This window comes from Drosophila subpulchrella, chromosome 2R, assembly GCF_014743375.2.
Source record: "Drosophila subpulchrella strain 33 F10 #4 breed RU33 chromosome 2R, RU_Dsub_v1.1 Primary Assembly, whole genome shotgun sequence".
NCBI lineage: Eukaryota > Metazoa > Arthropoda > Insecta > Diptera > Drosophilidae > Drosophila > Drosophila subpulchrella.
Window position 1 is genome coordinate 8,325,280 of NC_050611.1, and position 14,455 is coordinate 8,339,734.

The 14,455-nt window shown below is 46.4% G+C and overlaps 1 protein-coding gene across 1 annotated transcript; it reads right to left on the reverse strand.

The window, feature by feature from the left end:
* Window positions 1-9,504: 9,504 nt before the first annotated feature.
* Window positions 9,505-14,310, reverse strand: LOC119550817 (lipopolysaccharide-induced tumor necrosis factor-alpha factor homolog). Its single transcript, XM_037859758.1, has 3 exons — window positions 14,143-14,310; window positions 9,933-10,065; window positions 9,505-9,872 (listed from the first exon to the last, which is right to left on the reverse strand). Exons 1-3 carry the CDS (start codon window positions 14,270-14,272, stop codon window positions 9,770-9,772), a joined length of 366 nt encoding a protein of 121 aa, XP_037715686.1. The 5' UTR covers window positions 14,273-14,310; the 3' UTR covers window positions 9,505-9,769.
* Between the last annotated feature and the right edge of the window lie 145 nt (window positions 14,311-14,455).

A 14,455-nucleotide genomic window follows, 5' to 3' on the forward strand; every position in this document is an offset into this window, starting at 1 on the left:
AAACCTATGTGTAGATTAGAACATGTTCTTCGGCTTATATGTATTTTATTTCATAATTCCTTATCATCACCAATCATTTTTTTTATTCCATCCCATCTTCGAAGCAAGTTATGACCGGGTACTTTGCTTTTATATAGAAAATATCAGCTCGGCTGAGGAACTTGTGAGATGGTTCGAAAGTCGCCTAGCTGGGGCAACCGAGGGGGTCGCAGGTTGCGGATAGCGGACGACCTCTATCGAGGCCAACTGTGAAGGAGGACAGAAACCCCAGTAAATCGCCTTACCCGGGCATCGCGGATCTCTGCCCGGGCGGACTTTTCCCCTTCTCCGCAACTCGTGGGACCAATTATGGAACATAAAAAGCAAACGAACAACACAACACAAAAAACAGAGACGGGAACTCTCAAAAAACCCATGGACAAGCTGAACACTGGTTCCACCATCCATACCAGCACGGTTCCGAAAGGGCCGCATCCCAAACTGGGGATGACGGGTGGCAGAAAGCCAGCCGCAAACGCCTCCGCGACTCTGCACTCACACACTATAAGCACCGTTGCCACACCTTCGCCTGAATGGCTTAAAAAGGTAGAGTGGGCAAGGAAGGTGCTTCCTAACTACGGGCAGGATAAGCCCACTCAAGAAGGGACTCAGGCGAAAAGGCAGCGATCCCTCGAACTACCCGGACCATCGGCGAAGAGATCTAACATCCAGCCATCGGTCTCGTTCGCCGAAATCACGAAGAAGCGTGTCCTACTCGGCCTAATTGACAGGGGAAATCCGTAGGGCAGGATCCCCAGGAACAAGTGGAAGGCAGAGGAGTCCCACCTTTCCCTCATTTGCCTGCGCATGGTACGGGAGAAGCCAGGCACCTCGCCCTGCTGCATGGACGCGGGCTGGTACCAGAGCAGCGTCAAGGTGGTGGCCTGCGACAGTCAGCGGTCGGCTGACTTGTATAAACAGGCGACGAGCAAGCTCGTTGAGGTCTACGAAGGGGCGACCATCGTCGCGCTAGACTGGTGCGATGTCCCCAGTAGACCCCGAGCCAGGATCTGGCTTCCAGCAGCGATCAAGGCGCCGGTGGACATCCTCTTCATGTTGCAAGAATTGTAGCAGACAGCTAGGGCCATTTGATGCCCCTTCGGGTTTTCAGACCTGCGTTCACTAGACTATGGATAACCTAGTGTATAGGAAGGTTCGGGTTCGTGCACTTCTAGCATTGCTCGTTGCTAAGCTCGTCGGATTGTCGTGGGATCTTCCTAGTCTTCTCTATAACACGCACCGTACTACTCGAAAAAAAAAGTTTTAAGTGCACTAAGCGGTAATCTAAAAGGATCGAACAAAAATAATGGGTGTAAACGGACTTACGCGGACGGACGTTGAATGCACAAGCGAATCAGGAAACATTAAGAGTTAGGGTGGCTCGATGATATTGCCGCCCCTTTCTGTACTGTACCCTCCCTACTATGATAACTCGTGTGAAATTGTTTGCGGTTATCCCTTATCCAATGTTTATTCATTATTCACATTTTTACTTTATATAGCGGCGGCATAGAAAGATCAATCACGATTCCGCGTTACAAATTCAATCAACCATTGTTGAACTATCAACTTCAATTAGCAAAGGAAAATTAGAAACTACAATCATGATTTCAATACAACTTAAATTCTTTCATCTTCAAAAATCAAATTTAACTCAAAATATAACAAAACTCAATCTGACCGAATAACCGTCCGTTTAATCAAACGGACGGTTATTCGGTCAGATTGAGTTTTGTTATATTTTGAGTTAAATTTGATTTTTGAATTTTTGTGCCAAATCTGGCACGCATAATCATAATATCATTTATATATAGGTCAAATGTCAGAAAATCAATATGGTGGTAACAATATTTCACTTACGCAAAACTCCGGCGATGCAGGTTCGGTGGGCCCATCGAAAATGCTCTGCAAGGATGCTTTTAAGACAAGTTAACATATTAATTTCTGACAAGGTAAGTTATGTGGAATGTACGGATGGTCATTTTCAAAACTCAAAGAAAATTACTACTAAATCAATTCCAAGGTACGCTACATAAGCTAGTACCGAAAAATTACTCTACATAGATCGAAAGTTAAACTACACAAAAGTTAGGGCCTCCGACAGTCTTCGCATGCCAGACAGCAGGTCTGATCAATCGATGCTCTCCTCCAAATACATTTGCCTATGGTGAGGCTTCTCCCATCGGCAAGCCGCACGTGGCGAATACGGGCGAAGTGCCGGGTCTGCTGCTCTCCTTCAAACGCAATCGCCTATGGTGAGGCTTTTCCCATCGGCAAGCCGCACGTGGCGAATACGGGCGAAGTGCCGGGTCTGTTGCTCTCCAAATCGCCTTCCTAGATACTGCTTACGGCACTAGCCAGAGCTGAGAATTCCGTTGCCGCGCGTGGCGCGTGTTGGTGAGGCGATGTGGGTGTAATAGCAAAAGTCACATCCGGTATCCGTTCACCTCCTTATCCAAGTCTGACCACGACTACGATCAGTGGTCCAAAAATGGCTGCTGCCCTCCAAAATGTCGCTCTATGGCTCAGCCAGAGCTGGGACGGTGGATGCCGCGCGTGGCGCGTGTGGGTGAGGTTATGCACTAGCCACAGTGGTCACTCAGGTAGACTTCCTTCGATTAGGGCGGTTCTTACAAGGCCGCACGTGGCATGCGGTTGGTGGGATGCCGGGCCAGAGATTTACGCCGTTCGCGGCAATCTGTAGCCTCGGTCGCCTTCCAGAATGTTCGCGCCTTTGCTGATCGCAGGGGGCACCTAGCGCGACACGTGTCCGCAGGTGGCAACCCCGCCGTGGCAGGTTGGCTTGAACTGACACCCGGAAAAAGTCTCGTCTTGGCCGACCGGTCGCGGAATTAAAAACGGCGCGATCACGCCGCGCTGGCGCTGATGTTGCCGGTCGCTTTCGACAGAACCTCCTTTCTTTTCCTATTACAAAAAAAAAAAAAACAGAAATACACGCCACTCAATAGCCTGCCTATGCGGTTAAATTCGCGTGTTCTTATTTACCAGCAGTTGGGTGTACAAATATATATGATCCTCCTGTTAGCATAGACTTGGCCGGTGCACACACACTTAGACGGTAACCGAACCGCGTGGGTTGTAATTTTCCGTTTGTATTCTAACTACGGCAGCAGCCTTGCGTCCGTTTTCATTTAAAGTTGTAAACGAAGTGAACGAGAACTCTTGACGCGAGAAGCTGGCTGTACGCTGCGGCGTTGCTAAGCACACCTAACGGGATCTTTCCAGAATCTGTTCTCCTTTCTGCCTTCACACGTTTTCGGTGCGCGCGAGAAAGAGAGGCTGTTATGCTGACAGGCTGTACGTGTAAGCGGGTCAGCGAGACGATACTCGCTGCTCTCTGCTATACTCTGCGTTTAGCTGTTAGACATATGCGAATTTACATGCAAAAATGACTTTACTTTGATTTCTCTCAAAAGCTTCTACTTCCATTAACGACTGGCCCCCACAGAATGCAACCCGCACCTCCCCACGAAGGGCTGGAAAGTCGTCAAGGTGGAGGAGCATGAAGGGGACGTCAACCAGGCTGTGTTGGTCCTGAACAAGGAGTCAGTTGCTCCGATCGAGACTGCTCGAGGAGTGCTGAACTTCGGGTTCAGTGCGATACACATCAAGGTATATAAGGGCGACTCCAACGCCGCTAGTAGCTCTGCCGGCAACCCAGCCGAGCAGGTGCTTGCTGAGGAGTTGGAGGCACCTGGTGGGCCGGAGGACGGCTACTCCACCGATTCGTCGCTAAGCAGAGAGTTGCGAGCGCTCGGACCGGCTATCGAGGACGTAGACCTCAGCGATACAGAGGAGGCCGACGTCACTGTGGTGGAGGTTGAAGCCGTAGATGTCACTAAGACTTCTACAAATAAACCTTCACCACAGTAAAGCAGCGTCTGCTGCACTTCTGCTTCGCCTGACAGAAGGCGGAGCCGACCTAGTCCTTGTACAGGAACCTTGGGTTGTAGGAGGCAGGGTTTCTGGACTAGGAACAGGAATACAAGCTTATGCTTGACCCCAAAGAAGGTAAAATTCGAACCTGCATATTAGCCAAAAGGCATCTTAGTATATTTCTACTTCGCAATTACAGCAACGGAGACAACACCGCAGTAAGCCTGGAGCTGCAAAGTGGCTCTATAAGGATCCTATCGGCCTACTTGGCCTTTGAAAAGGAAAACCCCCCAGATGCGCTGGTCAGAGGACTGGCATAGGAATGCGAAAAGCTCAGGAAAGGTTTGGTAATAGGCTGTGACGCCAACGCCCATCACACCCAGTGGGGTTGCCCAAGCAACAACGACAGAGGTGAGTCTCTTTTTGATTTCATCCTAAATTCGAACCTATTCTTATGCAATATGGGCAATGTCCCTACATTCATAGCTAAAGCTTGCCAAACGATCATAGATCTAACTTTGGTATCAGACTCACTCGTAGGCGCAGTCAAAAACTGGGCAGTCTCTGACGAGCACTCCTTTTCGGACCGTAGATTCATAGAAACTGTATTGTCCCTTGATTCGCCCTTGCCGGTCAGCTTCGCTAACCCCAGACGAGCCGACTGGCACAGGTAAAAAGAAGTTCAGACAAATATCCTCCCCATGGAACCGTCAGAAAGCATCACAAACCCACAGGAGCTGGACGAAAGAGTATATAAATTCACAGAGACATGCAACACTGCCTTCAAAGTGGCGTGCCCCACAGATAAACCACGGGGAAGGCAAAAACCCCCCTGGTGGACCCTCAACTATCAATCCTCAGAACCAACTGCAGATGCCTGTTTAACAGATCAAAGGCGGGAAATGACGACACTAACTGGCTGAACTACAAGTATGAACTAGCCTCTTACAAAAAGGCCATTAGAAGAGCAAAACGAACGGCATGGCAGACGCTCTGCTCTGAGATAGAAAAAACAACTGATGCCGCAAGGCTCTGGAAAATACTCTCTAAGACAGCCGCGCCTTTGGGCTATCTTCAAAAAGCAAATGAATCATGGTCAGACTCCAGTAAAGAGTCCTTGGACCTAGACGCTCACTTCCCGGGTAGCCAACAAGCAGGTCATCCTCCTGAAAGAGGAGCAGGAGAACGAATCGAATTAGATCCACTCCTATCAGACCGCAACATGAAATGGTCCATTCATAGTTTCAAACCATACAAATCGCCGGGACCGGACGGGATCACACCGGCTCACATACAACAAGCAGGACAAATAGCCATAAACTGGTTGAAAAAAATCTTCCAATCCATCCTGGCGGTAGGAGAACTACCAACAGCATGGCAAGAAACAAAGGTGGTGTTCATTCCCAAGGCAGGGAAGGCCACTCACACCACAGCAAAGGATTTTAGGCCAATAAGCCTAACATCATTCCTGCTTAAGAGCTTTGAAAGAATGATAAGCCTACACATAAGGGCCACTGTAGACCCGACACAAATATCAGAAGCACAGCACGCTTACACCAAAGGTAAGTCAACCGAATCGGCGCTACACTTGGTGGTAAGCAGCTTCGAGAAATCACTCAGCATCAAGGAGTACACACTGATCGCCTTTCTGGATATAGAGGGAGCCTTCAATAACGTTCTCCCCACTGCTATAACAGAATCTCTCATAGAACTAGGGGTTGAGCCGCCAATGGTGAGGCTAATCCATAAATTGCTAATAAGCAGAATGGTCACCTCAACCCAGACTAGACTAGTGAACAGAGGCACCCCGCAAGGAGGTGTACTATCACCCCTCTTGTGGAATATCGCAGTAAATAAACTACTGCGGATTCTGGAAGGAGGAGGTTGTAAGGTCGTGGCATACGCAGACGACGTCGCCCTCATCTTTAATGGAAAATATCCACAAACACTTTGCGATCTTATGACCGCTAAACTTAAAATACTATCGGAATGGACGATAGCGAACGGACTCGGGGTAAGTCCCTCGAAAACGGAAATTGTTCTATTTACAAATAGGTACAAAATTCCACAACTTAACCCACCCATTCTAAACAATTGTAATTTCTCTTTTAGCGATCACGCCAGGTAATTGGGGTTAGTACTAGATAAGCGCCTAAAATGGGGCTTAAACAACCAAGAGAGATCCAAAAAAGCGACCATTGCACTTTACTCCTGTAAAAAAGCAATTGGGCTAAGATGGGGCATGTCCCCTAGAATAGGGGGGACTACAGCGGTAGTCAAGCCAATCCTACTGTACGGAGTGGCTCTGTGGTGGACCGCCTTGCACAAACAATGCATACTGACTCCTCCAAACAAAGTACAGCGAATGTCGGCTTTGTGTATTAGTGGAGCCCTTCGAACCACCCCGAATGAAGCGCTGAAGGCGATCTTGAACCTTCCTAGCCTGGACTTAGCAGGCATGGAAAGGGCCAAATCGGCAGCTATTCGATTGAGGATTGAGGATTGCTAAAATTCTCCAGCATGATAAATCGATTCCGAAGATCTCGGATCTATGCAAATCCATTGAATATAGTCACACACCCTTTGAGGCCCTGATTCCTGATAGAGAGAAATGGGAGCAGGGCCGACCAGGCAAGACGGACGCAATCTGTTTCTATACAGATGGCTCCAAATTAAAAGGACACGTTGGCGGAGGTGTATACTCCGAACAATTAGACATCAGGAAGTCATTCAGGCTCCCGGACCACTGTACCGTCTTTCAGGCGGAGGTCCACGCTATAAAAGAAGCACTATCCTGTTTAGGGAACTTTAGCCTCCAGAGAGGACACCTAAACATATATAGTGACAGCCAAGCGGCTATTAAACCGATCTACTCGACAAACACCAACTCCCGTACAATAGCAGACTGTCGCAGATCTCTCCACGAGATGGCAAATCAGCTTACTATCAGCCTAATATGGGTTCCGGGTCACCGGGACATCGTAGGCAACTGCACAGCGGACGAATTAGCCAGGCAGGGCACCACCAAGCCTCTCCTCCCAGGAGAGGAGAGTGTCGGTATGCCCATGGCTACTTGCAAGCTAAATATAAAAAACTACTTCAACACACTAGAGAACACCCATTGGCAAAACGCACCACAGTGTCGTATCTCTCATCAGACATGGCCTGTGATAGGCAACAAAAAAACCTCGGAGTTACTCAAACTTAGCCGCACAGAGTGTGGCATGTTGATTCGAGCTCTTACAGGCCACTGGCTTGTTGGCGCACATGCCGGCAGGCTAAAAGCCCCGCAAAATGATTTCTTCAGAAGCTGTAGGGATGAGGAAGAAGCGGAAACACCTTCTCTGCTTCTGCCCAGCCCTATGCAAACTCAGACTGAAACACTTAAGAAGTCCCTTCATCGACGATCCTACCGAAATATCGGAGATTAATCTCAAAAACATAAGTGCCTTTATTAAATCTTCTGGGTGGAAGACATGCTTATCAGCTTAACACAGGCTGAAACTACTAGAAACGGGACCCTAGTCAAGTCAAGTTATTGATAGATCACTTTACAGATAAGCAGGGTGATATGAAATGTTGAGAAGACTGAGCTTACCAGGTGAGGCACATGATCAGAGCTATGATGTGCGTCTTGGTGGTGGCCTTCGGCTCTATACGGGTGGTGACCTGTTGGCGACAACTGGGGCAGACCACGTTGCAGGGCTCCGGACCAACGGGAAAGTTTATTTTAATCTAGGCGATTGACTTCAACCAAACATTTGTTTTATGATCTTCCTTATTTTAACAGTAAACATAAGAAACCCCAATGTACATCTGTTAAAAACAAATTAAGAAATCCACACAAAACTTTTTACTCGCTGTTCATTTTTCAATATAACACTGTTCGAGTTTTAGATTCTGAATACCACGAATCGCCATAGACATGATTGTTTACTTGTTTATACTTATAATTTAAAGATATTTTGTATTCAATGTAAATTGTACATATTATAAGACCAATTTCATACTTTGCCAAATTCAATAAAATTTATTGAGGTCAAGACTATTGTGATGTCATGCATAAAAAACTTCATTGGAAATTTTGTCAAAAAATGTTGACGACTTTAACTGAGTGTTCCGATTCCCCTTGGACAAATTGTGATGTGATGTGAAGTACAAAATTCTTCAACATTTTACACTTAAATAAAAATACAACAATGTTAAATGATATTGCCAATACTTAATATTTATTTTTTATGCTCTGAAAAAAATTAATTTTTATTGAAAAGTATAGTTATTAAATGATAAACAGCAATTAAATAACAGTTAGTTACTATTGCATTTATGCATCTTTTAAAACTGTAAAAGCTTTGTTTGTATCTCTTGAGTTATTAAATAATATTGCGATTGGCATGATTATTGCATCTTGATTAATATAGAACATAATCCATATAGTCATTCAGGCTCAAAATAATTGAAGCCATTCCCTGTTGATTTCACGTTCTTTGGGAATTTTGTGGTGTGTGGCACAAGCTCTTAATGGCCTCATAAAATTAAAAACACATTTTTATCAGCGGTGCGAAGTGCTTTTAACTATTTCTGTAGCATATAAATACATATATACATTGTACATAGACGAGAATTTGGAGATAACAATATATATACACATTTTGCCAAAAATAGTAAATAAATAAATAAATAATATACACAACATTCAACATTGGCTTATGGGTTGACATTTTATTTTAAGTACCCATTTTTTTTATTAATCTTTTAAAAAGCATATAAGCATCCTCACCCCCTAACTGTTCGAAACAATTATCACTGCGAATTCGCAAGAGCTTATCTGCATGAAAAATAACGATTCGGTCAGCATTGTAATCGAATTTCACAGTTGCGACTTTTGCTTTAAAAATAAACAACATTTGTTAAGGATTTCCCATACAAAAATATAAACAGGGTACCACAGAAATCACTTGGGTTATGATATCACTTTAAAATATAAGTTGTTTTATTTTACACAGTACTTTCTAATGAAGTAGTCCAGGGTATTTAAACACTAGCCTTTTTATAAAAGTATAGCTCAATTGATTATCAATTGATTTTTGAAGAAGAACAAGCAGATGAAAACCAATATTTTTTTGAGGTGAAGTTTTCTTACGGCTTTTTAACTTTTTTCTGAAAGATATAAAGTTAAGAAAATTGGTTTTCCATCCATTCAAAGTATATTGATTTTCTAACTAAAACTTGCTATTTTTCTTTTTAAGTAGAGAGCTAACACAAGTATAAATGGGCATTATTTTTTCTCTTGCAGACAAACCATAACCCGAAACTCGATTTGATTTTACGGCAACTAATTTTGTCAGGCAGATAGCCAACTCTCCCCTTAACAGGCAATCGAGAAAACGGGGATACGACTTTTATTATATACAAATTCAACAGTGAGTCCTCAATATTTTTATCTAACTATGGTCGTTCTGTTCCATTGGATCCATCAAAAAAAAAAATTAATTGGTTCTTACCAATTTTTTCTCCGATGGTTTTTGCTCGAGCTCAGGATACCCGCAAGTTTCACAAGTCGTAACGGAAGCTGTGATTATTTATTTTAATTGAATATACAAATGTGCATAATACAATTTTTCATAATATAAACTGGGCTTGTTGCAATGGGTAAGTATCCCGGTGTGCTAAATCTGATTTCGAAGATCAATGGTGGAATTTTATTGAGAATACAGGGTTTCGTTCCGCTACATTTTTCGCGTAGCATGACGTCAATATTAATATACTTGAACAAATTATATTTGCTCTTTTGAGATTTATCTTTGTAACATTTGGTTTTCGGGTGGGACTTCTAGTTCTTGTATGTGCCCACATAGGCTCCACAGCTACTGCAGGTGTGTTTGGCCGACTGGCAGGAGTCGGTGCAGTAGGGAATGCAGCAGCAGCAAATGCCCCTGAAAGACCAGATAGGTGGTATTAGTTCATTGTCAAGGCAGCAAACTCGATTCACATACCCCACCATGCAGATAAGGAGGGCCAGCAAATGGGTTTTGGAACTTGGCTCGAACTCGACCTTCGTTTCCCTACGGACTCCGCAACTCGGACACGTGGCCACGGATGGTACACCACCCAACACATTGGGGGGTGCTGGAAGAAACCAAATAGATTTGTTAATTCCGTATTGTACAAAAATTATGTTGAACCAATACTGAGCTAAAGAGCTAGTGGGATGGCTCTGAGGGCGCCGAGCTGAAGGCTACCGAACGGGTCGCAGGTTGCGGATAGCGAGCGTCCTGGTTCTCCAGGGTAGCTACGAATAAGCGTGGAAGTTGGACACGGCCCGGCTACCGCCAAGCCCCCAACACGAAGCGCAAATAAGTAGCCCCGGACAGTCAGCGGGTATCTGCGCCGTAGCAGTACCGACGTCGCGCTTGTGCTGCCGTCTCCGACAAATAGCTCACACACACCCCTTCCCACACTCTTTGAACCTACCTCTTCCCTACCCACACAACTCATCTCACCCCGGGCTGGACTAAGGTGTCACTCGTACCGTGCCGAGAGTCAATCTGGCTGGGAGCCCGAGTCATCAAATAACTCAGTCTCAAACGGTGAGCTCAGGCAAGTGGCGACCGCCTGTTCTAAGTCAGCCTTCCCCAGGTACGGCGGATCTCTGCCCGGGTGGACCTGTCCTTTCTCCGCAGCTCGTGGGAATTACGAATGGAGAATATAACAAATAAAAAACCAAAAGACTGCACAATACAAGAGCCCGACACTCTTATAAAGTCGGAAGTCGCAACCAACGACGAGAGAAAGAGCAAGATCACGGCTCTGACCACCCCAGTCCATGTGACGTCCACCCCTGCCAAGGCCAGCGAACAAGGCAGCCGGCTAAGCCCAACTCGCCATAGCGACAAGCCCAAGCCTCCCACCAGCGTAGGTGTGGCTAACCAGCCACTCCAACCTGAGGGGAGCGCTAAAGCCGGTCTCGTGGTGAGTACCAGGGCAAAGGAGTTTAAGAGGGTACCACCTAACCAGGCAGGACCTCTTGAAAGAAAGAAGGCTTCTAGGATCCTCAAACGGCTGGCCACCAATCCGATACGTGAGGATCAGACATCGAAATTGGATTACCTGAAAATCCAAGAGGACATAGCCTGGGCAAAGGCAAGTATCCCAGACTTCGACATCGCTATGACTACCAGCAACAAGCGAGAGAGGTCGATGGAGTCAGCTCAACCAGCGAGCAAGAAGGCCAAAGTAACCAACCGCGGCACATGGTCGAGATCCTTTGCGGAAGTGGTAAAGGGTCGGAAGATCATTGGTGTCATCGACCAGAGCGATGAAGGCGGTAGGATCCCAAGAAACCAATGGGGTCTGGTTAGACGGGCCCTTGCGACAGTGGCCTTGAAAGTGCTGGACGAAAACCCAGGCCCGCCACCCGATTGCACAGATGCAGGGTGGTACCAGGGCAACGTAAAGTTGATCGCCTGCGAAGACGAGAGATCGGCAGCACTCTACAAGGCTGCAATTACCAAAGTCGGCGAGGTCTACCCCGGGGCCAAGCTGGCAGTTTGTGAGGCTGGAGACATCCCGTCTCGACCGAGGGCGAGGGTGTGGCTGCCGTCGGAACCATCGGAACCAGAGGCTATACTCAGCCTGCTGACCAGGTTCAACCCAAAACTTCCAACAGACGGTTGGAAGGTGGTCAGGGTGGAGAAAACCGAGCGAGTCACCATGAGCGTGGTTATCCTCCTGAACCAGACCTGCTTGGAACCCCTCGCAGCCCAACAGCACAGAGTGAACTACGGGTTCGATAAGGTGCAGCTTCGTATTTATGACACCGATAAGATAGCGGCAGACAACCTGGCTGCCTGTGCGTCGTACGAACCCCCGAGCGACGACGAACCAGATCACGAAGAGGCCACCCTCACCGGCTACGTGTCAACCGACTCGGAGCTGACGGAGAGCCTGAAACAGCTGTGCACCCAGGACACAACCCGACCAGGGCGCTCTGTTCTCCAGGACATAGCGGAGGAAGCGGAGGGTACCCAGCCCGACCCCAGTCTGCAAATTAATCTACACCACAGCAAGGCAGCATCCGCTGCCCTCCTCACCCGCCTGGCAACAGGCAACATAGACGTAGTCCTCATTCAAGAGCCATGGATTGTTGGTAACAACATCTGTGGCTTATCAACCCCCCTATACAAGCGATTTTACACCAAGGACAAGGGTAAAACCAGAACCTGCATTCTTACAAAGACACACTTTAATACATTTCTTATAACACAGTTTAGCGAAGGCGACCTTACCACGGTCAGACTGGAGCTAAACGAACACACCCATCACACCATAGCATCATTCTATCTGGCTCACGACTACGAAGGGCCACTACCAAACACCACTACACAACAACTCATACGCACTCACTCATCTAAGGAACTCATCCTGGGTGGGGACGCTAACTCACACCACACACAATGGGGAAGTACAAACACCAACGAAAGGGGTGAGTTACTCTACGACTATCTCCTTCAATCAAATCTATTCATCTGCAACAAAGGTAATGACCCAACTTTCATCACTAGAAATAGGAGGGAAGTACTAGACATTACTCTAATATCTGATCCCCTACTTAACCAACTAGAAGCGTGGAAGGTGGGGATCGAACACTCATTCTCAGACCACCGTTACATAGAATTTACAATAAGTCTAGACTATCCTCCCGCCGAGAACATCACTAATCTAAGATTAACCAACTGGGGATACTACAAAAATCTCCTCAACATGAACCTATACGCTCCCCCGACACGCATACGCAACCGTCAAGAATTAGATAACCTAGTTAACACTTTTACTGATATCTGCGATGAGGCCTTAAAAAGGGCTTGCCCAAGTAGAACAGTCAAAACAAAGCACAAACCCCCATGGTGGAACCCAACCCTGGCGAACCTTAAAAGAGAGTGTAGAACTTACTTCAATAAAGCTAAATATAACAATAGCGAATCCTCCTGGAATTTATATCATACAAAACTAAGCCTATACAAAAAGGAAATAAGAATATCAAAACGAAGTGCCTGGGCTAACTTCTGCAGTAGCATAGAATCTACTGCGGAGGCATCCAGACTCAGAAGAATTCTAGCTAAAGCTCCAGCAACCATTGGCTATCTTAAAACCAATGCTGATGGCTGGACGGAAAACAGTCAGGAAACCCTTGAACTACTGTTAGACACACACTTCCCTAACAATACCCAGGTAGTGGAGGACCTCCACATAGAGGTGAATTTAGACGACCGGAAGTGATGGCAATTCAGGAAGCCACTACCCACCTGAACACGTCTGTACATAAAGACATTGATATCTTCATCTTTTCGGATAGCCAAGCTGCCCTCAGGGCCCTCGACTCCTACACAACGAGCTCAAAAACAATCTCTGAATGCCGCAAATCTCTTAACGAGATGGCCACTCATCTGAGAATCAACCTCATCTGGGTGCCTGGGCACCGCAACATTGAGGGCAACTGCATAGCAGACGAGCTAACAAGACAGGGGACAACCGCCGATATCCTTCGTGATAAGGACACGGTAGGGATGCCCATGGCTACCTGCAAGCTCCATCTCAGGCAGAGATTGTATACTCTTTCCAACAACCGTTGGAACTCAATCTCAACATGCCACAATTCTAGACTCACATGGCCAAACTACAAAACGAAAAAAACAAAAACTCTCCTACAATGTAGCAGGGAGGACATCTCCACTCTCCTAAATGCCCTCACGGGCCACTGTCTTATAGGGACTCATGCGATAAGGCTGGGTCTAAGTAACCACGACTTCTGCCGCAGCTGCAAAGAGATAGACGAAGAGGAGAGCATCGAACACCTCCTATGCTTCTGCCCAGCGCATAACCTAAAGCGCTTTCAAACCCTAGGTAGCTACACACTTCCGAACCTTGCGGCCATTCAGGACGTAAGCATTGAAAAACTACTATGTTTCTTGAGAAGAACAGAATACTTCGCGAAGGCAGAAAACCCATGAGCTAGGGAAACGGATCTTTCAGAGATCATGTGGTATCACAAGGGGCCCATTGTGGCCTAAGTGAGGGGACTAATATTTAGTCTCCAACCACTCCTACCTAACCTAACCTAATACTGATAAAGGTCTTATCAAATTTTATAAAACATATACCTGCTCTTAAAGCATAAATAATCCACATGTAGTATGTCAAAATTACCCTGCATTATCTGAGGAGTCAAAATCGGCTGGGGCTGATGCAAATTAGGATAGACCTGGGTGTTGTCAGAAGAGGGCGGTGCCTGGGGAGAATCAGTTTGCTGCTGGTCGTACGGGAAATTGTTCTCCATTATTCGCTTTATTTATTTCCGACCGAAGTGCTACGCGGTTGAATTCAGGCAGTCGACTGAAGTGAGCTTCGCAGGCGGCACCTAAAATTCGTTTTCTGTCCGTTCTTTCCATTTGCGAGAGTGGTGGGAATTTCGTATAGCCTACGAAGCGCTCACTAAGCAATTTCCGACCAAAGCTATGTG

Bases quoted from the DNA above. Each gene is read 5' to 3' on its own strand.
- LOC119550817 (XM_037859758.1), bottom strand. From the start codon at position 14,272: ATGGAGAACAATTTCCCGTACGACCAGCAGCAAACTGATTCTCCCCAG. The intron at 10,066-14,142 runs GTAATTTTGACA...GGTTTCTTCCAG, and splicing joins GACTCCTCAGATAATGCAGG to CACCCCCCAATGTGTTGGGT. The intron at 9,873-9,932 runs GTATGTGAATCG...CTGGTCTTTCAG, and splicing joins CTCCTTATCTGCATGGTGGG to GGGCATTTGCTGCTGCTGCA.